This window comes from Coccinella septempunctata, chromosome 2 (assembly GCF_907165205.1).
Source record: "Coccinella septempunctata chromosome 2, icCocSept1.1, whole genome shotgun sequence".
Taxonomy (NCBI): domain Eukaryota; kingdom Metazoa; phylum Arthropoda; class Insecta; order Coleoptera; family Coccinellidae; genus Coccinella; species Coccinella septempunctata.
Genome location: NC_058190.1, coordinates 29,419,643 through 29,444,131, shown reverse-complemented (window position 1 = coordinate 29,444,131; position 24,489 = coordinate 29,419,643). Strand labels below are relative to the sequence as shown.

The window sequence follows — 24,489 nt, the reverse complement described above, 5'->3', positions numbered from 1 at the left end:
TTCTCCATTTCCTTCTCAATTTTCAACATTATCTTGTTGAAAATTTTTTCCGTGAAGATATCTAAATCATCGGCTGATTCAGATATCTTTTTCTTCTCCTGTTGACTGTTCACAGCCTGTTTCATTGTAAGCTTCTTCTGTCCTTCTTTTTTCTGAACGGGTTTTGGAGTCTCCCTCTTCTTTTCCTGCTCTGTAGGTTGGGTCTTCGCTACTTCCTGAATTTTTTGTTCAGAAGTTGTTGTTTTTGTTACCTTCTTTTTCTGTTCAACTGATTTTCGGGAATTCTTCTTTCTGGTCACCAACTTGAACTCGCTACATCCTTTGTAGCTAGCTGGATGGCCCTCTTCTCCACATAAGACGCATGTGGCATTTCTCTCTTCACCTTTTCTGGTGAGTGTGCAGTCATTGCTGCTATGACTTCCTGAGCACTTCACGCATCTCCACGGGAAGGAACATTTGTTCTGTGCATGTCCGTACCTTTGGTACCTAAAGCACTGGCTTGGACTTTCTGCCTTCTTTTTTGGTTCGACTGTAATACAAAGGTTGTAGAGTCGTTGGATGTCGAATATCTCCTTCTTTTGGGTTTTAACCAGATATAATGGTATCGGCTTTTTCGTTTTGTTTGATGTCATTTTAGGCACCTCAGCATCATCGATTCCCTGGAATTTCAGGTCATTTTTAATCAATTCCAGATCTGTGTCTATTGGAAGATGCCTAATGACGGCGTAAATTTTCTTTTCCTCTTCCATCTGGTATGTGAAATACTCCTTTCCAAGTTGGTCGAAGAATTTAGTTATTTTTCTGTAGTCATCTACAGTTGTGGCTATAATCTTGATTCCGTCTTTCACTACAGTAGCCCGGTTAAAGCTGAATTTCTTGGTATAGAGAGCATTTGAGATCTCTACCCAATCTGATGTATCCATCATCGTGATGGGTGGGATTTTATTCCTTTTGGGTACTCCCGTTGTCTGCTTGACGGTCTCCTCATCAGAAGAGGAGCTTTCTTTTCGCGCGCGTTTAGTTGGGGGCGCGTTTGGGGCCTTCGCAGCCAACGTTGCATCATTTTTTCTTGTTTCGGGCTGTGAAACAACTCCTTTAAGGGAATTATTTTTGGAACCCGCTACCGGTTTTGTAATAGTGGCGTAAGTGGGGGATTTTGGCATATTATTTCGGGTCATTTCCTCTCTCAAGAGGCGCATCTCACCGATCAAGTGTGTCACAGTTTCGGTCAGTTGGACAATTTGAGCTTTCAACTGCCCATTTTCTTCTCTGAGCTTTACAAGCTCGCAGAAGGGGCCTGTTCCGATTTTGCTGGTTTTACTGGCCCGCTATCGAGTAACAATAGAACTCGAACGACTGGGCCAATAAGCATCGTCTCTGAAATACTAATAGTACCTACTATTCAGGAATATCGGAACAAACGCAAGAAGCTATCTTGCTCTGACGAGGTCAGACGAGACTGAAACCATGGTCAGCATCCAGCGTCTGCTTTTCTTCGATGGAGCGTACTCTATTTGGTGGCCCTGACGATGGCATATTGGCTAGCTCATTCAGATCGTAACTCCTGTCGAATTCGTATCGGCGGGTGGTATGCATGTGAATTAATTCTTATTATATTCATTGCCTTCCTCTCAAGGCGTTATCCCTTTCATAAGACGTCAAAATAACGTCATAATGACGCTGACATTTGACCGTCATCTAGACGTCACAAACACGTCAACTTTGAGGTCTATATGACGTCTGACATGAGCTTTAAGGTACGTCAGCTTGCTGCCTGGGGTTTTATACGAAGTCGAGGCTTTAGCCTCAGGTTGTCCGCGCCATGAAGCAGCGGTCGATTACTCTAATTCTATCAACTTTACGAAAAAGAGTTTGAAATAAAACTTACCTTGTGAATTCCTTGTTAAATTTGAATATAAGATTGATGAAACAACTATGTCTGAATTCTCAGAGAAATTTGACTTTTTATTAATATTTTGACAGTTTGAGGTACTTACATAAAGGACTGTTCCGTCCCTCTTCTATGAAATTGATTCAAATTTGGACTGTGTGTAGTCGATAAATGAGACATTAAAAATTTTTTCTATAAATAACCATATTATATACAGGGTCCACGAAAACGTAGATTCATCAAAATCTTCATTTTTTTAAATGGCAACCCATATTTTTTTTCTGTTCATTACTCGAAACAATTAAAAGCGAAAAAAAATGTTTAAAGAATGAACAAAAAAAATATGGGCTGTCCTAAAAAAATGAAGATTCTAATGAATTCCTTTTTTGATAATGGATCTACGTTTTCGTGGACCCTGATGTAATATGGTTATTTACAAAGAAATTTTTTTGTGCATCATTCACTGACTAGAAACAGACCAAATTTGAATCAATTACATAGAATAGGGACGGAGCTATATATGGTTCTTTGTAAGTATCTCAAACTGTCAAAAAATCAATAAAAAGTCAAATTTCTCGAAATCCGTTGAGAATTCAGACATTGTTTTGTTATCAAACTCATATTCAAATTCAACAAGAAATTCAAATATGTAAAAATATATAGGGTATTCCATTAAAAACCGAAAGTTGATAGCTGTGCAGAAGGAACGCAATACTTTGTATAGTTCTAGATAATTTTAGGAGATGCTTTATTTAAAAAGAGGAAAGTTTTATTTGAAACTCTTTTTGTAAATTCAAGAGAATTAGAGTAATCGATCACTGCCCTATGGCGCGGACTCCCTGTATTAAAGGCCAGTGAAAGTCCGGGCAATTAAAATCTCCAGTCACTAAAATTTTATCCTTTGTTGAAGATATGTCACACAAAAAATCAGAAAGGGTAATTGGAAAAATTCAATTGGTCGCATACAGAAACTTAAAAGTCCAAGGATATGGAAATGAAAGTAGGAATGAAGCCTCATATTCAAAACATTAATCTAGCTAGAATATCCGTCTGTAGACGCCCCTTAAATTTTAAGATCGAGTTTAAAAACACCCTACATAAATAAAATGAAGATATATGAGAAATTATACCATTAGTAATTAGTCATTAATTATTACCTTCAATAATTTGAAAGGTGCATCATGCTATACTTCATGAGATAAGTAAGTACCAATTGAAAATATGTATGTTTAAACTAAATGAACAATCAATTAACAGTTGTAAGTACAAACACAATCACTAAAATCGAAATACGAACGACAGAAACTCATCCAAACTGTAAAACGCGTTGGCAATCAGGACTGCCCTCATCCTATATTGCACTCTTGAAGGACTTTTGGAATTTTTTATAAGAAAGGAGCTCAACGCTTACCGAATAGATTCTGAATTCGAATTAGGTGCTATTTTAAATAATTGTTTCATTTTGATGCATCATTCAGTAATTATCATCGAAAATTACGACCGAAGAACCTTCATCATCTCAGTCATATAATTACTTGTTTCGATAAAACTGTAGAACTCAAGTACATCGTGTGTTTGATAATGATGTTGATATATTTATTTATCCTCGATTTCTAAAGATATCAATTTTGGTAGATTCAACGACACTTGATCACGTCGAGTCTATTTTATATTAGTAACAGATTCATTTTCGTGAGGTTTGAAATTTTGGTATTGTGCAGCGAATATCATGAAGTTGTTAATATTACTTTTTTCAACATTTAGTGCAGTGAACTGTGCGAGAATCCTGGGATTCTTCAGCTTTCCCTCAATAAGCCATCAGTTTGTTTTTCGTTCAATTATGAAAGAAATGTCTTTACATGGACATGATGTGACATTTATAACACCGAATCCTTTGAATGATCCGTCTTTGGTCAACTTGACAGAGATTGATGTCAGTAATGCCTACGAGTTGTTCCGCAAATATGATTTTTCAAATTTTGGCAGATCTTCACTCAGTATCTTTGCAATAACCGATATGATGAATTCATTCAGCGAGGAAGTAATAGCAGTTGAAATGGGTCAAAAAAGTGTTCAAGAACTTCTACAAAAACCATCCGACACATTTGATTTGATCATGATAGAACCTCACTTTTCATTTTTCTTCGGTTTGAAAAAAAAATTTGACGCTCCCATTATAGCAGTCTCATCCATGAACGTTTATTCGTATTACCACCATCTGACGGGAAATCCAACTCACCCCGTTTTATATCCAGACGTATTTTCAGAGAAACTCGGACGACAGAGTAGCTTGATCGAAAAACTTGATAGTACATTTGTCACTTTGATGTGGATACTGTTGAGTGAATTATTAATGTTTCCGAGGTCAGATCAATTGGCAGATAAATATTTCGGTGAAGGCGGGCCAACAATTAAGGAAATAATCAAGGACACGAGTTTATGGATGCTTAACGTCAACCCGATTTTTTCAGATGGGAAACCGAATGTTCCCAATGTCATAGAATATTTCAATATCCATATGAAGAGAAACGAATCTTATCCAAAGGTAGGTCAATACGTTGAAAGTTATTCATTGAGTATACTCCATTCACTTTTATTTTAGCACTCGGTTGGCCATGGAAATTTGACACATTTCGCTTTGTATAGTACGAAACTGTGGGGTTATGACGCTTGTCAAAACATTTTTGGGTTTTAAATCAACGCTATGTTGCCCGTTCTACGTAAAAGTTTCAGTTATTACGTATTTTATCACAATGTCGAATCTCTTCGGAAAATACGTGACGAACATAATTGAAGTTTATACAAACTGATTGAAGGCATACCAAGTCCAGTTATTTGAATGGAAAATGCAAGAGATCAGTATAATATCATAATATGCACTAGCTTGAGGAGAGTTAATGTTCGTTATCTTCTTTGGCTTAAGTTCGAATACGTTACATCAGTTGTAGATTTCAAAAATATTAACCCGAAGATGAAATGCCTATGATGCAGTGGTTGGGAATGGGCATCTCTCGAAGGAATTAACAGATAATTACAAGAATGTTAAATCCTTCAACAAAAATCATCTTGCATCAATATAAGTAGAAGGAATTAAAGGAAGTTTCATGTCAAGATGAACATCACCTTTGAACAAAAATTTCACATGAATAAACAATTAACAGGACAAGTGGCGCATATTTGTGGCTGTTCATCTTAATACAGTCATTTAATAATAATAATTAGGTATTTATTGGTACCTTAAGAGATTTACAATGTATAGGACAATTCAAATGAAAAATACAAAAATCAATTTTCGGGAACTTATTCTTCGATGACATTCATCGAAAATCTTGTAGTAAACTTTTCGCATTAATTCACTCAAACATAATATTCTCAAATGCCACCACTTTTTTGGGTCTCCTAATAGAAGGAATTCTTTATCTCCCCTTCATTAACAATCTTTCTGATTGTGGAAATATTCAGCTGAAATATAAGTCGTTTAGATTCAGATGAAACATTATATAAATTCTCTTACATTGAATATGTTCGCTACCGTCTGACGTATTGTGGATTTTAGAATATCAGGGTATAACTATTTGAATGAGCGGACCCGAATTCTAAATAGCACTTCCTGAAACCCTGTCTCTTTTTTCAATAACTTTCGGCATTTTCGTAATAAAAATTGATATAAGTTGTGGCAACGACGTTATGACATTAACGACATTTTTTCATGAGTGCCAATTTTACTCTGTTCTAGTTACAAAAATTTGAGAAAATTATTTCATGGCCAACCGACTGCTAAAATAAATGTTAATGAAGTATACAATCTAATATTTCAATATTTTTTTGAACTCAGATAATTATAATATTACCTGTCACCATAAAAAGTCATGAAACCACTTTCGAATGGAATAAAAATCGGTGGTAGACAATTATTGATGTTCTACCTCGAATCTCAGTGGTCACATTTAGAGCGCCATTTACATTCCAAATTTTAATAATTTACTCACTGAAGTCTGTGAACTTTTTCGACTGATAAAATTGAAGCTTCCTTCAGTGGGAGCGCCCACTAAAGAAACGTAGCCCTGACATGGCACATACATGACAAAGGCTCACTCAGTTGTGCGATATCTGAAAATTATGCATTGCCTTTGTCATGTATGTGATATGTCAGTGCTACGCTACTTTGGTGGGCGCTCCCCCTTACTCTCATTTTTATTAGTACGGTTAAAGGAAGCTTCAAAATTAAAGGGACTTTAGGTGTGATTATGAAAACTGCCATTATTAGTTGGACTAAAGGACCTTTATATTTACAGAGAATTGAAAACTAATCATGAAAGAACCTTTAATCAATCCGTCATTCATTTATTTCTTGATTTTTTCCCATAAAATCGTTTCAGGCAGTTTCATAATCAAATTTAAAGTGTAAATTGTTGAAATTTTAGGATGATTATATTTTTTTGTGTCCGATTACAAATGGCTCATCAAATTATGAAAAAAGCTAGACCTTGAAAAAAAATTTCATTTTTACATTCATTTATTCACAGGATCTCCAACAAATCTTAGACAATGCAAAGGAAGGCGTAGTATATTTCAGTCTGGGAACAAACGTCAGATTCGATCATGTTCAAGGAGACGTGAAAAAAACAATAATTGAAGCTCTTGGTGATCTACCATACACTGTGATTTGTAAATGGGAATCTGAGAAACTTGAAGGCCAGCCAAAGAATGTGCACTTGAGAAAATGGCTTCCGCAGCAAGCCATCTTAGGTATGTGTTCAAAAATATCGGATTCAAATGCAAATAAGTAGGTATTACGCAAGTCCTGAGATAAAGAACTGAAATCGAGAAAAGAGAAGAAAGTATTAGCTGATGTAAGTTACCAACATTATATTCAATTTTTACTTTACATTATGTCTACGTCGTCCTTTCAGAAATTTTTGACAGTGCACAAATTACATATATACCTACAGCAGTAGGATTTTCTTGTTTTGTGGATATTTCGAACGAAAAATTAAATACTTCAATTAAATTGGAAGAGAAACATTTATATTAATTACTTACCGTGATATTGACTTTGTGTAAACAAGACATTGCTCCATTTAAGTATTAATTGTGGTACAACTTTAGGTTTTAGGAATAGTTTACAATTCAATCATTGAAGTACCTTGTAATGAACGACTAATTTGGTTTTTTGTCAGCTGCGAGAATGAACCAAGCACGTGGTTTGCTGACCCCTGAACAAGAAACATACAACTTACCATGCGAAAAACTATGTGACAAACCAAGTGGCTTCAGTAAAATAATTTGTTGATCCCGAGGTTGATCCGTTTTCGTTTTTTGCACTATCCACAGATTTGAAGCAATGGAATGTCAAACTATTTCGATGATCAATTTTATTTAATAATGAATAGCTCAGATCATAACCTCAACAATTGCTCCTTCACTTAAGCAATTCGGATTCTTGAGGATGTTCAGGAAGACTTCGTTTTTAACCTTGTTCTTAGATAATGCAAAACTATAACAAACCGGAGTAAACCAAAACATAGGTACCTGTCGTAGAATCTGAGACATCTACGAAATGATGAGAAGAAAGTGTTATTAAAATTAAAATAGAAAGAAGAGTAGGGGAGACCGGGAAGAGTTGTGTCATAATCGATTTCTTGAGAATTTTTACTTCTTGACCTGTCTACAACGCGCGTTGGTTGTTTGTGGATATCAGACACAGATTACAGAGTGATATCAGATATCACTCAATGACAGAAGGATGACAGCATTCTATTCATATCGGTATTGTTATAAAGCTAGCATTGAATAGTCTAACAAGCGGCTAGAAAAATACAACAATACAATAATTCTGCTGCTTTCGCAACGCTGCATGTATATAAAGTTATATAGTCCATTCAAGAATGATTGACATCTTGGGTGGCTATGGAAAATCGAATTTAAGTTGGTAATAGCCCATAAGTTGAGATTTTGTGATGCGGAATTAAGGTTGGTATTATGAATAAACATTGATCTATAGACCCATTATATATGAATCTATGCACTTACGAAGGTTATTTGAATTTTGTACAACTGTTTATGTTCTTAATTTAATCGTATAAATTGGGAACATAATTGTGTCAATTTTGAATGTCGATTAATATGGCCTAATTTCGAATATTTCGTTTTTTCAAATACTTTTCTAGGTTATATTAATATATTCCAGTTCTGTGATTGAAAGTACAGAAATTTTTAAAGATCTTTTGTGACAAGATATTAAGCTGCGCCTGGACTTTCAAGACCTACTGGGATGTCAATCATTCTTGAATGGACTATACAATTTTCCGCCGTGTTCTGCATTGATTATTTTGATTCTGTTTTTCAACTTTTGACGCTTGATTATTCGAATATCGGTGAACTTGTTAAAAACTGCAAAATATCGAAGTGCTTGAAATCAATGAAATGGTCAGAATGACTAGATTGAAGAGAATTATTCGATTCATTTGAACATTTATTATAATACATAACTATGAGCTTCATAAGGAAAAAATTTGAAATAGCGCAATATAATATGTAAATATGACGTAATATGAATAATTGATTCATGGATTATCCCAAAAATATTGCACCAAATTTTCGTATGAGCAAATAGAGTGGTTACCCCATCGGATAATGAAAATTGACAGCAAAGTGTCACTGAACAACTTGTCTCAAAATTGTATGATTGCTCCACGCAAAGATTATAGAGTAGAAAGATGGGAAACGAGGCGACTAAAGCGATTTGAGCGCCATCTGTTTGTCAAGCGTGTTTTTAAGACGCTAGGACTGGTTAAAATATTAATTTCAGTGCCATTTGCAGAAACATATGAAATTTTGTACGATTTCAGACGTCCATTTTAATCAAAGAGGTTTTGAATGTTTTGATTTTCGTACCGCTTTTTGTTTATCTAGCTCGTTCTAGTTGCTGATTATTGAATTTTTTCTTATTTCTTGGTGAAAACACCAAAATATTGTTCGAAAATTATTGAATAGTGAAGAACTGTGGATCAAATAATGAAATTATTTTTTCCGAGATTAAGTTTTTCACTTAACTAAGGAAAATGAAAGCGTAAGTATTAAAACTCGTAACATGTGAATCGGTCATTCATTGATTCTAATTTTCAGTGCTCCGATGGATAAAATTCTCAGGGCGTTAAGACAATGACTTCAGCAAACACTACTGACTACACCATGTGCAGTGAACATTTTACTGCAGGTCAATTGAGAGCTGTTCATCCACGTAAATTGTTGTATGTAGAAAGCATTCCTTTCATAAACGGCCAATTAAGGGGAAATTATGATCTTTATAGGTCCATTCAATGATTCTCAATTACTACTCCTTCAATATATTCAGAAATGCAGAGGTTTTATTGATTTCCATTTGGGAACCGAGTGACTGTCAAATTGTTGTTTGGAATGTCAAAGTTTTATGAATCCTGCTGTGAATGTTCTGTTCATTCATTAATCAATTTGTGTATTGTTTCATAAAGAGACCACATCATAAGGAAATTATGAAAAAAGCACCAAGAAACTATACTGACATACAGGTCTTGTATATCTTTGTAAGGTTTTTTTTTAAGTGTGAAAATTCTGATAAATTCTATAAATATGACCTACATATGTAAGTGAATGGAATGCGTATGCTATGATGGTATATTGAAAATTGGTTCATATTAATTTCTGATATAATGTAAATTTTACAAATTCAACTAAGTTTATTAATTCAAAACAACCTATTGCACAGAAATAACACCTTCGACGTATAGCAGATCACCATATACTTTAGTGTCCTACTCAAAGCTTCATTTATTGCCCATAATTTCAATTTTTTTTGTAAATTTTTTATAAATTGCAAATAAAAATATTCCATCCAACAGCGTTATTCATTGATATCAATTAATTCCAAACAATTTTTAGATGAAAACTAACATTCTGATTACAAAACAAAATCATACTTTTGTTTTGTCGCTCAGAATGTTTGTTTTCTTATAGAAACAAAGTTCAGTACGAGGAATAGAATTCGAATTTCGCGCCCCTCAATTAGAAAACAGAAAACTGTTATTAAAAAGTTTTTCTGTATTGACAGTGCGTTTTCAACGCCATCTCATTGTCACGCGTGTTTTCACTGGCCAAAATGTAGTCGGTTTTTAGTACTAGAGATATGAGGGCGTTTCCTATCTTTCTACTCTATAATCTTTGGCTCCACGAATAGGATGAAACCAATCAACTTATATTTTAATATCCAAAGCTCCCTACATCGGGTATTGAAAATAACTTCAACTAATGGAGGAAAAAAATATTTTTTATAATATTGTAAAAGATTCATTTACAATAGAAATCCATCTAAAAAAAATTTGAATCATTTAATGTTTATTGCTCCGATTTTATGCATCTGAGAAAATGAATTTAGTTGAATCAAAATATTCAAAATTTACAATATGTTCATTATCAAAATTAAGGGGACAATTTCTGATTGAATGAAATATCCAAATACATACTCAGAACTCGAATATAACTTCTTGAATGAATGAAAACTTCCAATAAGGAGCAATCCGAGACTTAATATTCCATTTAAAAAAAAGTAACTTTGGATTGCCACTATATACACAAATGAGTTAGTCTTATTGTATCAGTGAATTATTGAAGACTGATGTATGCAGAACAAATAGTAGATACTTGAAAAAATTTTCGGTAGCTCCTATAGATTCGCACATAAGGTATAGGGTCTTTTTCTGGTGAAAACACAGTACAGGAAATATTACACAGTACAGGAAATATTACTTATTGTTTTTCCTAATACAGCGCACCCTCATGTGAAAGTGTTCGTTACTCAAGGAGGACTCCAATCTTCTGAAGAAGCAATCATCAATGGAGTTCCCCTAGTCGTCATCCCATTCCTAGGAGATCAACCACTAAATGCACAAATTCTAACCTCAAAGGGAATGGCAGAAACGATCTTGCCGAAACATTTACACCGAAAAATCCTAACAGAGACAATTATGAAGGTTGCGAACGAAGAAAAGTGAGTTATCAATTTAATTTTATACACTAGAAAAAAACATGCTTCCAAATCAGAATTATTCAGTCTTTTTCCGGAAAAAAATTATTTGAAATCGTTGGTCATGAAAATATGATGCATGAAAGAAAATCTTTGCCATAATATCAGTAATCATTTGGCTTCGATAATTCCAAGTGACTATATTACTGATCAGCTGTTAAGCAGACAAACACCCTGCACCAAAAAAATTCGTCGTCAAGTGGGCTATGGAATTTTGAACGTATATATTCCGTGTCTAAACATAATTCTTAGCTTTTGCTGTACTATTTTCCAGGTGAACTGTCAAGTGAGAAGTTAGCATTTTGGATTGTTGTTGAACTAAAATTATCAAGAAATTATGAAGTTGGCTTTTACGGACGTGTAAAAAGCATTTCATTCATTCACTGCTGTATCCCGTTACCGGGAATAAATCTACAAAATAAAAATATGAAATAAATAAAGGTGCGAAAAGACTTATAATTTCTTAGGGCTAATTGCTACTGTGTGCCCACCTGTGACTGAAGAGACCCAACCGTGACCTACAGATCTTTCCACACTCCGGGCATGGATAGTCACCAACCAGATCTGGCCGCCGCTGTATCCTTCTCGAGCCTCCATTATAACTGTGCACCAAAAACCTCCATGTGACCTGTCCAACGCGAGTTGTTCCCAGTTATGATTGGCATTAACTGATTTTAGAATATCCTTAAACCGCTTATACTGGCCTCCTGGTTTCCGGGCTCCCTCTGTGAATTCTCCATACACAGCCATTTTGGGGAGTCTTGTGTCTTGCATCCTCAGAATGTGGCCGCTCCATCTGAGTTGGGCCCTCGTTATTTGAGTCTCAATTGTTGTACAACTCGCGCGTTGCAAGACTTCTGCATTCAAAACTTTGTGGAACCATCTGATGTGCATTATCTGTCTTAGATGACGTTGTTGCGTTTGTTCAAGCTGTTTAATAGGTCGCCTGTAGGGCGTCCAGCTTTCGCTTCCGTAAAGAAGCGTTGGGAGGACCACTGCTTTGTGAACAGCTTTCTTGGTCTTCAGATTGAGGTCGTGATTTTGAAATACTCTGTTCTTCAGCTTCCAGAATGCCCGTGATGCCGAATTGATACGGTTGTGTATTTCCGTGTCTAAGTAAGCCCTAGTATTTTTGAAGCCTCCCGAGTATTTGAACTGCTTGACCTGTTCTAGAGTTTCATTCTCCAGGCTGATATCTGTTCGAAAACTTTCTGGCGGACTTTCCAGGATTTTGGTTTTGTCGATATTGAGTCTAAGGCCTAAAGCTTTTTATATATGTTTATAGCTGTTCAACATTATCTGTAGATCCTCTGAGCTGCTAGCGATAAGTGCGCAGTCGTCTGCATATTGAAGTTACGTGATAAACTTTGTACGGGTTTTTGCTCCGAGGCGCTTCAGGTTAAACAGGCCTCCATCAAATCTGAATCTTATTCCAACACCTCTTACAGGCATACTCATGTCAGCAATTGTCGAGACAGCTATGGCGAAAATATTGAACAGTAAAAAAGCTAACACGCAGCCCTTTTTTATTCCAGAGTTGGTTAAGAAATGGTCGGTTATAGAGCCATTATGCTGTATTCTAGCGGTGTTGTTGGTATGAAGGCTTTTACACACTGCTAAGAATTTTTCGGGTACTCCAAGGCGTCCAATGATTTTCATAGCGCTCTCCGACTCAACCAGTCGAAAACCTTACCTGAATCGATGTAGGCTGTATAGATCCTTGATTGCTGTTCACGGGCCTTCTCTTGCAGCTGTCGCAGTGTGAAAATTAGGTCCACCGTACCTTGATTTGGTCGAAAGCCGCATTGGGATTCGAGTGATAGCTTATCTAAGAGTGGAATATGACGACCAGCCATAATCTTCGAGAGAATTTTGCCGGCCACACTAAGCAACGGTAAGCGCCTGTAATTGTTGGAATTTGACGTATGACGTATGACGTATGATAACTAATGCGTCTCTAAAGTCTTGTGGCACATCTCCTTGTTCCCAGATCTTGCGGAATAGTGTTAGGAGACTATTGACAATAAACAAATTAATTCAGATGCATAACATCCGCAGATAATGAAATCAACGAATGTTACGATCTAAATCGAACTAACAAACTACCATCCGTGTTTCCCTATTATTCCCGGCTACAGTTCTGAGTCTTGACATCTGCCCACTCTGGCGTTAAAGTCTCCAAGAAGAATAATTCGTTTCCGTCTTGGAATTTTACTTAATGTAGCAACGAGGGTTTCGTAGAAAGTGTCCTTTAAGTTGTCAGAGGAGTTCAAAGTGGGTGTATAATGCAATGATGTTCACAAACGTGTTATTTGCTGCAGGAATGCGTAGGGTCATTAAACTTTCTGAGATACCAACTGGATTTTCGGTTAGTTTGGCGGCCAGGTCGTTTCTAATGGCAAAGCCTACTCCATGTTGTCTGATTTCGCCTTCCGGCAAGCCCTTCCAGAAAAAAGTATACGAGTGTTCTACCAAGCTACCTTCGTCCGAAAAGCGTGTCTCGCTTAAGGCAACTATTGCAATGGATGTTCGTTGCAGTTCCTTATCGATAAGGGCAGTACGCCTCTCTGGTCGGTCGGCCTTGGGGTTGTCTATCAAGGTTCTGACGTTCCATGCTGCAAAAGCTATGTGCTTTTCATTGGTTGTTGTACGATGATTCACTCGCTCAGGCACCCTTCCCCGGAGATCCGAATGGGAGGGTTTTTCATCTACGGATAAAAATTTTGTCCTGTTCGACTGATCCATCTTTTTGTAGGAGCTGCGTTAGAAGTTGTTGTAAAGCTGCACTGGTAACGCTGTCAGTGCAACATTGATTACGGTTTCGATTAGATTATCTTGTGGCACAGGTATCCTGAGACGACTAGGTCTAAGACGTAACTTAAGCAAAGCAGAGAGCCATTTCTTGCTGAAGCCAATATTTAGGCTTGGTGGGAAACAGAGTTATACCACTCACGTTCGGTCGTCAGAGCCTCGTTCGTAAGAACAGGGTACACCGCGAGTAGGTGAAGTTGGCATTTAAGAGGAGAGGCTATAAAACGCATCCTTCCCCCTTACACCCTAAAACTCCTGCTCTGGGTGGTACATTTTAAGAATTCAATTCCTGTCTGCGGGCAGTCAAAAACTTTCAAAATAGTATATTATTTCAGACATTAAACTATCATCACAACTTATATTTTTGGCTTAATTTGTTCAATGATCGGAGATTCGCTTCCGATCCCTGCTGATATCGCTATATATCGACGACGCTCCGGGAAATGGATATAATGAATCCCGAAGATCATTGAAATCGAATGTTGATCGCCTCCACCTCTCTAATATTTCCAATCACGCCACAGTTCGGAAGTGTTGCCTATTTTGCGGTGATTAAATATGTGCTGCGTTGTGGAGTTCTGGTCTGGGGCAACTGCTCCTCTAGCAGTCGTATTTTTGCTCTACAGAGAAGAGCTGTTAGACTTGTCGGTGGGTTGAAGTATAGAGATGATTGCAGGCCAGCGTTCATCAGGCTTGGGATATTGACATTTCCTAGTCTTTATATTTTGGAATTGTTGATCCATGCACATAAAAACAAGGGTAGTTACGTGCAGAATGGGAGTTTTCATGAGTATGAAACCAGGAGTAGAAATCTTTATAATGCAGATTTCCTCAGACTTACTTTGTCACAAAGAGGCCCATTTTATATGTCAATCAAATTGTATAATAAATTTCCTGCTGAAATCAGAGAATTTTCTGTGAAAGGTTTCAAGACTGTTATAAAGATGTTTATGTTCGACTGCATCATAAACACTTCATTTATGAATTCGTTTAGTGTCCATAATTGACTACTTTATTGGACACCACTTTATTGGACTCAACTGTCACTATCATTCTGTCAAGTAAATATACTAGATGCGAATAACACTTTATTCAAGGAAGAAAAATTGAACTTCGACCTTAAAACAAAATTATGAATAACTATTCTAAGCATTAGTGTGGTACTGAATATTAAAAACACATTCTTTGTTATCATTAAAATGCATGCCTGAGGAAGTCGAGCTCGATGTGAAAGCACAGTTTTCGATCTGCAATACTCTTGATCAACTACTTCCTGGCCCAATATTCTGGTGGCAACACTTATTTTAGTACTTTCTGATTCATCTATGTAGTCCATAGCGAAAAAACTTTGTGAGCTTTCAATTCACTATTGAATAAGCCAGAATACTGTCTTCTGTTGATTTTACAATTTCCTTCGTTTTACAACACTTGTTATAGGCCGCATACATATTTTCATAAGCACTTTTAGATTTAGTGGGTAAAAAAGATTCTTTGTCGCTTACGGCTAAATTTTCTACGTTTTCTTCTCCAGCACTATCCATTTTTTGGATTATTATGACGTTTGTCACAGAATTAAGGAAGTAAACAACTGTGTTTACTGAGGTTGCTAAGGTCGCTGGTTACTAAGGTAGGAAAATCAAAAGCACACTTAATGTTTTTCAGTAATAAGCCATTTTGGAAAATACAATTTCTGCATTGCAGTCGAACATAAAGCTTTGTATGCAACTCGTACATAATTAGGCTTTATGGACTTGCCCAAGTTATTGGCCTCGCTCGCTTTGCTCACTCTGCCATAAACTTTTGGACTCGTCCATAAAGACCTAATTTATGTACTTGTTACATAAATAGCTATTTTGATTAAGTATGCATTTTACGCAATAGAGGATTTTTTAAACGAAAACTTGTGTCTTGATCACGCAGGAAACTTGTGTATCAATTTCGATGTTTAAATTTGTATTTTGATTATTTATTTATGTAATTGTGAGTATGTCCATTTTGTATTTTGACGAATGCAAACAATTTTCAATTGTAAAGCATAAATTAAGGTTATGATTATGATTATGAGTGAATTCTGAAGATAGTGGTTTCCAACCAATGCAGATGGATCCTCACTTCTGCCTGGGTAGCTCAGTTGGGAGCTACTACTTGTTACTAGGTCCTTTCGTTTGCATAAAAAGTGTAGCACTTTTCTGCACTCGATTTTATTAGTCGTTTGCTGATTGAATTTACACTAGTGAAAGGGAGGTGTAGTTTATCTACATCTCCTTTTGACTATGTGTAGATAAACTACACTTCCTCTACACTGCTGTAAATCAAATCGAGTTTAGAAAAGTGCTACACTTTTTATGCAAAGGAAAGGACCTACTACTACTACTTTTTTCAGAATTCAAATCCTTTCTCATAAATGTTTTCATTCTCAGATATCGGAATAAGGCGAAAGAACTACGTGATATATTCTTGGATCAACCACAATCTGGAATAGATAAAGTAATCTGGTGGTGTGAGTACGTAATCAGACATAAAGGAGCTAAGCATTTGAGGAGCCCAGCTGCAGATCTGCCACTTTACGAATATTTCATGCTAGATGTTCTCGCAGTAGTACTCATTGCCTTATATTTAGTATTCAAGGTATCGAAGACAATAATCAGAATTTTAATGGTGTTCCTGAGGACTACTCTTCTAACGACCTCTAAAAAGAAGAAAAAAAATTGAACGATCTGATTCACCAAGTTTTCTGATATCAGATGGTTATTTGATTATTGAATATCAAGATATGATGAGTTATATTTCATAATGAAAAAAATCGTCATCGTTTGAATGAATTATATGGTCGTTGGAATTAAGAATTTCTTTGTAAATAGGAATTTTAAAATGTGTAGAAAAATATTGAATTCCATTGTTATACAATAGAATATATTTTAAATGACAGTTGTTGTTATTCTCCTTGCATGTATACCTGATATCAACAAAATATCAGGATAAAATGGAAAAACATCAATCTCGATGTAATTTAATTTTTTTCAACAAAAATAGTTTTATGCACATGATGTTCCCATATTTGATGCACAAACGAAGAGGGATTTTCCTTAAGTAATTTTAAGAAAAGTCCCATAAATTTTGATCCCAAACGTTTCGTTTGCGAGATATAGGGTGTTGAAGTTGGAATTTTTGTATTAATATCAAAACAAGTTGTAAAAGCACATTCATCATTCGAAATACCGAGTTTAATTGAATGCGTCAAAACTACCAATGCATTTATTTAGCACAGTACTAACTAAATTTTCGTGATCATTTGAATTTTTCTGAGAATTTCGGGAGCATCGTTCAATTTTTTTTTCGAAATCTGTGGCATTGCAATTTTTCAATTAAACAGTGGAGTTCTGGAGGAAAACAGGGCACAATGTTCCAGAAAAATATGACCTTCTAGATTTGCTATCGGAATTGGCATGCTTCATGGTGCGAATTATCGAATGTAGTATTTATGCCCATTTCAATTGAAAATTGTTTTTTTTTTTATTTTAACACCTGTATCTCGAAAACGAATCGTTTGCGGTCCCATGTGCATGAGACTTTTTCCTCTATTATTACCTTCAATAATTTACAAGTTGCGTCAATTAATGTGCAGCATGCCGCACTTCATGAGATAAGTATATACCAAATATGATACAATTGAAAATATGTACCTATGTATAAACTAAATGAACAATCAATAAATAGTTATATAAGTACAAACACACTCAGTAAAATCAAAAGATGAACGACAGAAACTCATCCAAACTGTAAAACGCGTTGGCAATTAGGACTGCCCTCATCCTATCTTGCACTCTTGAAGGATAATTGGAATTTTTTATAAGCAAGGAGCTCAACGCTTACCGAATAGATACGAATACGAATTAGGTGCTATTTTAAATAATTGTAGCTTCATTTTGATGCATCATTCAGTAATTATCATCGAAAATTACGAACCGAAGAACCTTCATCATCTCAAACATATAATTACTTGTTTCGATACAACTGTAGAACTCAAGTACATCGTGTGTTTGATAATGATGTTGATATATTTATTTATCCTCGATTTCTAAAGATATCAATTTTGTTAGATTCAATTATATTTGATCACGTCGAGTCTATTTTATATTAGTAACTGATTCCTTTTCGTGAGGTTTGAAATTTCGGTATTGTGCAGCGAATATTATGAGGTTGTTAATATTACTTTTTTCAACAATAAGTGCAGTGAACTGTGCGAAAATTCTAGGATTCTTCTACTTTCCTTCAATAAGCCATCAGTTTGTTTTTCGTTCAATTATGAAAGAAATGTCTTTACATGGACATGATGTGACATTTATAACACCGAATCCTTTGAATGATCCTTCTTTGGTCAACTTGACAGAGATTGATGTCAGTAATGCTTACGAGTTGTTCCGCAAATATGATTTTTCAAATTTGGGCAGATCTTCACTCAGTCTCAAGGCAATATCCGATATGATGAATTCATTCAGCGAGGAAGTGATAGCAGTTGAAATGGGTCATAAAAGTGTTCAAGAACTTCTACAAAAACCATCCAACACTTTTGATTTGATCATGATAGAACCTCACTCTCCATTTTTCTTCGGTTTCAAAAAAAAATTTGACGCTCCTGTTATAGCAGTCTCATCCTTAAACGTTTATTCATATTACCATCATCTGATTGGAAATCCAACTCATCCCGTTTTATATCCAGACGTATTTTCAGAAAAACTCGGAAGACAGGGTAGCTTGATCGAAAAACTTGATAGTATATTTGTCACTTTGATGTGGATACTGTTGAGTGAATTATCAATGTTTCCAAGGTCAGATCTCTTGGCAGATAAATATTTCGGTGAAGGCGGGCCAACCATTAAGGAAATAATTAAGGACACAAGTTTATGGATGCTCAACGTCAACCCGATTTTTTCAGATGGGAAACCGAATGTTCCCAACGTTATAGAATATTTCAATATCCATTTGAAGAGAAATGAATCTTACCCAAAGGTAGGTCAATACATTGAAAATTATTCATTGAATACAATCTAATATTTCAATATCGTTTTAAACTCAGATAATAAAAATATTACATATCACCATAAAAAGGCATAAAAGCACTTTCTAATTAAATTCTGGGGTAAAAAATTATTCATGTTTTACATCGAATCTCATTGGTCACATTTTGAGCGCCATCTATATTCCAAATTCACCTACTTTTAAGACTTTGATTACCTTTTTCGACTGATAAAATTAATATAAAATTCCATTATCAGCTTTGAAGTTCCTTTGATTCAATTTTTTTGTTGGACTAAAAGACCTTTATATTTACAGGAAGTATTTATGAAAGAACCGTTAATCAATCCTTCATTCGTTTATTTTTCGATTTTCAGGCAGTTTCATAACCAAATTTAAAGCCCGTTTGCAACAACCGAGAATTCTCTAGAAAATTTACTCGAGATTTCATGCGCCGTGAATTATTTACCTTTACATACGCACTTTCGGTAGAATTCTCTGTTCAGTTGCTTACAAAATAATCTTCTGCCGTTTTCTCACCGAAATTTGGTAGAGAATTCTCGGTTGTTACAAACGGGCTTAAAATGAAGTATACTCCATAACGCGTTGAAATTTTAGGATAATTATTATATTTTGTCCGATTATAAATATTCCATATATGGCTCATCAAATTTAAAAAAAAGCTAGATTTCACCTTGAACAGAAAAATTTATTTTTGGAATTAATGATAATTATTTATTCACAGGATCTCCAAAAAATCTTAGACAATGCAAAGGAAGGAGTAGTATATTTCAGTTTGGGAACAAACGTCAGATTCGATCATGTTCAAGGAGACGTGAAAAAAACAATACTGGAAGCTCTTGGTGATCTACCATACACTGTGATATGTAAATGGGAATCGGAAAAAGCAGAAGGCCAGCCAAAGAACGTGCACTTGAGAAAATGGCTTCCGCAGCAAGCCATCATAGGTATGTGTTCAAAAATATCGGATTCAAATGCAAATTATGTATTATCACGCAAGTCATGCCAACAGAAATTTATCAAAAAATATGAATCAATTGAACTGTATTGGTCTGATTTGATATTTGGTGCATTTGAGAAAATGAATTTAGTAAATTCAAAATATACAAAATGTTCATTATCAAAATTAATATGACAATCTCTGATTGAAGGAAATATCCAAATACAAACTCATAAGTCGAATATATATAACTTCTTAAATAAATAAGATTTCCCAATAAAGAGCAATCCGAGACTTATTAATAATCCATTTAAAAAGAGGGTACTTCGGATTGCCACTATGTACCTACACGAATGAGTTATAGTTGGGGAGCCGACGATGCTAAATCGGGATTCACTCGAGCGTCGTTGAGACCTAGTGGATTTTGAAAATTGGATTGTAGAAAGAAAAAAAGGTTCTATGATGTATGCACTTTCAGCGGTGGGGAAAGCGTCTGCAGGGTCTCAAAGATGTAAAAAAAAAATCGTCAGGTGTACATACTCGAGCGTGTCAGATTAAGATACTGTATATGCCCTACTTGTCTCGGATAATGAATTCATGCTTATCTGGTTAAAAAAAAAAATTCCAGCATGTCAGATTTTTGGAGGATACGTTGATTGGACCCAAAGGAAGCTACTTTTTATTTTTTTTAGAATATTTCCCTGCCTGTACCTCTAATCGTTTTTGTGTTCATTTTGAAAGTTGTAGATAATAAAATTCTACACAACGTTTGTCTGAAGCAATTTTACATACTCTTAACCGTTCTCGAGTTGGAGAGCGATAAGGGTGAGAAGCTTAGCCACACATGCGAAAGGGCAAGGTCAATGTAGAATCCCAGTCTAATCTTCATTCATCCAATTGTATTTCTATGATGACAATTTCGAAATTAGTCACGAAAATTTTAGTGTTGTCTCTGTGACCGAACCTTAGAATGTACTATTAATGGAGAGTAGAGAGAAGGAGAACGATCGCTGCTTTGAGACCATAGATTTGTTCTCTAAAATATGTATCAATATGGTAGTTCATTTTTTTACCAATAGGCGCGCTGGCCATCACGGGATGGCGAAATTTTGATTTAAACTAGTTGAAGTTGGCAGAGAGAGATAACAACATATGACCATGGTGAAATGTTGAAGCGTGCGCTAGTGTAAGAGTGTTTTGTCATCGGAAAGAAAAGGAGAACCTTACCTCAAGAATCGACTGCAAATCAATTTGTATGTCAAGAGCATTTTTGCAATGAAGATATCAAAAAGACGATGGAAATTGTCATCCCTCGTGAGAAGTTGGCTCTTCTGAATGAGAATATCCAACCAATAAAACTACATAGTTCAGAAGTGGATATTCTTGAAGAATTTTGTTGGCATAACATAATATATTGTTTATAAAGGTTCTCAGCTAAGTATTGGAAACACTAAACAGAATCTACTCTAATAAGTGATAAATCTGGGATTGCTACCTTTTGTTGTCTTGATATGTTCTACTCCTCACTGCGAAAGTATAGGTATAATTTTGAAGATTACAATAAACCAACTAACATACCTGTTTTCCATAAACAATGATTAACAAACGTGGGTAAAATTTTTTTGATCAGTGATTTCTTTTGAATTTCATTGATTTCGTCATTTATTATGAATGAATAAAGCTGATAACATAGTCCCCTCTATAATATGACTTCAGAGAACTGAGAGAACTCATATTTAATATAGATTTGAAGAAAGGTATTTGAAAAATCATCATAAAAACCACGATGACACATAACATAAAATGAAATGAAGGCTGTTCATTTCAAATTGACGCTTGCATCCTCACCCCTTATCTACTATAAACGTAGCGATCGCAGAGACTCCAGTCCTACGTTCCCCGTTTTCGGGGATATATTTTTAGTACGGCGTTCGTTCTCCTTCTCTCTACTCTCCATAGTACTATTTTCCATCGAGTGAATTTTCGCTTCAGCATGTATCGCTGAACACCTCGCATTAATCGCCATATATCTCAAAAACGTTAGAACGTAGAAAAAATTGCTTGGGACAAAATTTGTATAAAATGTTATGCTCTACAACTTTTATAATGAATGCGAAAAAGATTCGAAGCCAAGGAAAGGTGATAATTCGAAAAAACTGATTTTTGTGACTTTTATGGCCAATTTTTATTGTTTCGGCTTGCTAAAACTGACAGATTATATTTTTTCCGTTAATCTTGAATCATTAACTTCAAAATAAAAAAATACGCCACCGCGCTCGAGAATGTACACGTGACGTTTTTTTTGCAACTTTGGCGCCCTCCCACACATTTTCGACACGCTTAAATTGTCAGATTAAGAAAATATATACTTTTCAACATGTAATTAACCACATATGTCTTAATCTGACACGCTCGAGTATGTACAATGATAGTTTTTTTTTTACTATTCTGACAGGCTGTCCTAGAAAATTCACCCTATATAAGGTCATTCGGGGCAATTGTGCGCACTTTTGCTTTTCTATAACCATACCCTGTTTCATATGTTGAAGCTAGAAAAATCAAAACATATTCATAAGATAGAGCATTTTCTAATATATAAAAAGATATGAGAAGGCAAGCAGAGAAAAACGTTTTTTTTCTGCAAAAAAAAATTTAATGGTGAAAGTCGGAATAAGTTCACATGCCCCGTATTGCGAGTAAGCGTGCGCACCCTCACGGGGTAAGTGAACGAAGTGCTTAGTGAACCACACAATCAAAACAAATTACAAAATAATGTCATCAAAATGTTACAATATTAGAGAAATGCTGTTTATTGTCAATGCAGAAGCGCTTTTTTTCAAGCAGAGTATTATTGTTTGTGCCATCATTCCTGGTAAACACAACACTTGATACATTCCTCTGTTGGTAGCTCTTCATATTTTTCTGAACAAATAGGACAATATTGATCGAGTTTCAATCAAGAAAATCAACAATGTCGTCTTTTATTCCTCATTGAACTAATGCCCGTATAAATAATCTATGCGCAGACTTACCTGTGCACACTTTCCCCAGTAAGCCAAAATATGAATTAACGTTCTTATAGAGTTGAGCAGCTAACATAACCTAAATAAATTTGTTATATATTTAGGTTAATATGCGCATGATCGAATAAAATATTGTTTAACACTATCGGACTCGGAACTTGGACCTGGCAGAATTTGCAGAGATGCTAAAAGTTAATAAGAGAACTAGTAAATTTGATTGATTGCAAATAAACAGTAAACGAAACGTCGCATGGCGGAATCCTATGAAAAACCTTTCTTCGTCTTTGCTTCACCCAAATGAACCCCTATTTCATACATTTCATATATACGAAATATTCGCACTGGGCACACTTACCCTCTGCACTCAGTTACCCCGAATGACTCTACAGGTCTAATTTTTGGTAGAGGTACTCTACAGGGTCCAAGGTATGTCCCCTTATATTAATCTGACATGCTCGAGTAAATCCCGAATTTCTCTCTTCGGCTCCCCAACTATTAGTCGTATATTGTATCAGCGAATTATTGAAGAGTGATTTATGTAGAACAACTTGAAAATTTTTTCATAAGCTCCTATTGTTTCGCATATAAGGTCTTTTTCTGGTAAAACGGTACTGGAAATATTACTTATTGTTACTTTTCAATACAGCGCACCCTCATGTAAAAGTGTTCGTTACTCAAGGAGGACTCCAATCTTCTGAAGAAGCAATCATCAATGGAGTTCCCCTAGTCGTCATTCCATTCCTAGGAGATCAACCACTAAATGCTCAAATTCTAACCTCAAAGGGAATGGCAGAAACGATCTTGCCGAAACATTTACACCGAAAAATCCTAACAGAGACGATTATGAAGGTTGCGAATGACGAAAAGTGAGTTGTAATCAATTGAATTTTATACACTAGAAAAAAAAACATGCTTCCAAATCAAAATTATTCAGTCTTTTTCCAGAGAAGAATCATTAAAAATCGTTGGTCATTAAAATATTGAGAATGAAAGAAAATCCTTGCCATAATTTCAGTATTAATTTAACTTCGATAATCCCAAGTGACCATATTACTGATCAGCTGTTAAGCTGACAAACACCCTGTTTTCCTTGTTTTGCCACATAAATAACGTGCGCTCAAAAAAATTCGTCGTCAAGTGGGCTATGGAATTTTGAACGTCTATATTTCGTGTCTAAACATAATTGTTAGCTTTTTCTGTACTATTTTCCAGGTGAACTGTCAAGTGAGAACTAAGCATTTTGGATTGTTGTTGAATTATATTTGAATATATATATATATTTACATCTGGCATACTTTATTGCGTCCTTTCAAAAAGCAACCTTATTGCGTCTCCCAGAAATACGCTACCTAGGTGGAATCTGATCGAAGTATATTAATCTACGCAAAAAATTACGTAGTTTGGTCGTTTCAGATCTCAAATATCTTTATTAATAAAGAAGTTGATATACGCACATTATTGCGTCCTTTCATGGTGCTACCATTAGTGCGTCCGGCGTATATTTTGTTTTCATATGTAGCACAATGCTGCGTCCGAATTTTATTCAATCTTTCACCATTAGCATGTTGTTGCGTCCAGCGTAGTTGCCACATATGTTTTAGAATCTGGTACAGTAAGATTATTCGAACTCGATGACGTGATCGTATTATAACATTGGCTCCAGTTATTACAACTTTCATCTTTCAAAACACCTCTATACAGGGTCTTTCACGAGGAACCTCACCCA

The 24,489-nt window shown here is 35.4% G+C and overlaps 2 protein-coding genes across 2 annotated transcripts in view; both read left to right on the top strand.

Annotated features, from left to right (window-relative positions):
* Positions 1-3,412: 3,412 nt before the first annotated feature.
* Positions 3,413-16,689, top strand: LOC123307129 (UDP-glycosyltransferase UGT5-like). The gene is made up of 5 exons (XM_044889347.1): positions 3,413-4,436; positions 6,418-6,640; positions 10,697-10,918; positions 11,205-11,226; positions 16,184-16,689. The coding sequence occupies exons 1-5, from the start codon at positions 3,621-3,623 to the stop codon at positions 16,473-16,475; spliced, it is 1,575 nt and encodes a 524-aa protein (XP_044745282.1). The 5' UTR covers positions 3,413-3,620; the 3' UTR covers positions 16,476-16,689.
* A 1,179-nt stretch (positions 16,690-17,868) lies between these two features.
* Positions 17,869-24,489, top strand: part of LOC123307795 (UDP-glycosyltransferase UGT5-like) — a 31,882-nt gene continuing 25,261 nt past the window's right edge. The window contains exons 1-3 of the mRNA XM_044890232.1: positions 17,869-18,773; positions 19,525-19,747; positions 23,410-23,629. Coding sequence (XP_044746167.1) covers positions 17,958-18,773; positions 19,525-19,747; positions 23,410-23,629 — 1,259 coding nt within the window. The 5' untranslated portion in view covers positions 17,869-17,957. The remainder of the gene's footprint in view (positions 18,774-19,524; positions 19,748-23,409; positions 23,630-24,489) is intronic.

Bases quoted from the DNA above. Each gene is read 5' to 3' on its own strand.
- LOC123307129 (XM_044889347.1), top strand. From the start codon at position 3,621: ATGAAGTTGTTAATATTACTTTTTTCAACATTTAGTGCAGTGAACTGT. The intron at 4,437-6,417 runs GTAGGTCAATAC...ATTTATTCACAG, and splicing joins GAAACGAATCTTATCCAAAG to GATCTCCAACAAATCTTAGA. The intron at 10,919-11,204 runs GAGTTATCAATT...CATAATTCTTAG, and splicing joins GGTTGCGAACGAAGAAAAGT to CTTTTGCTGTACTATTTTCC.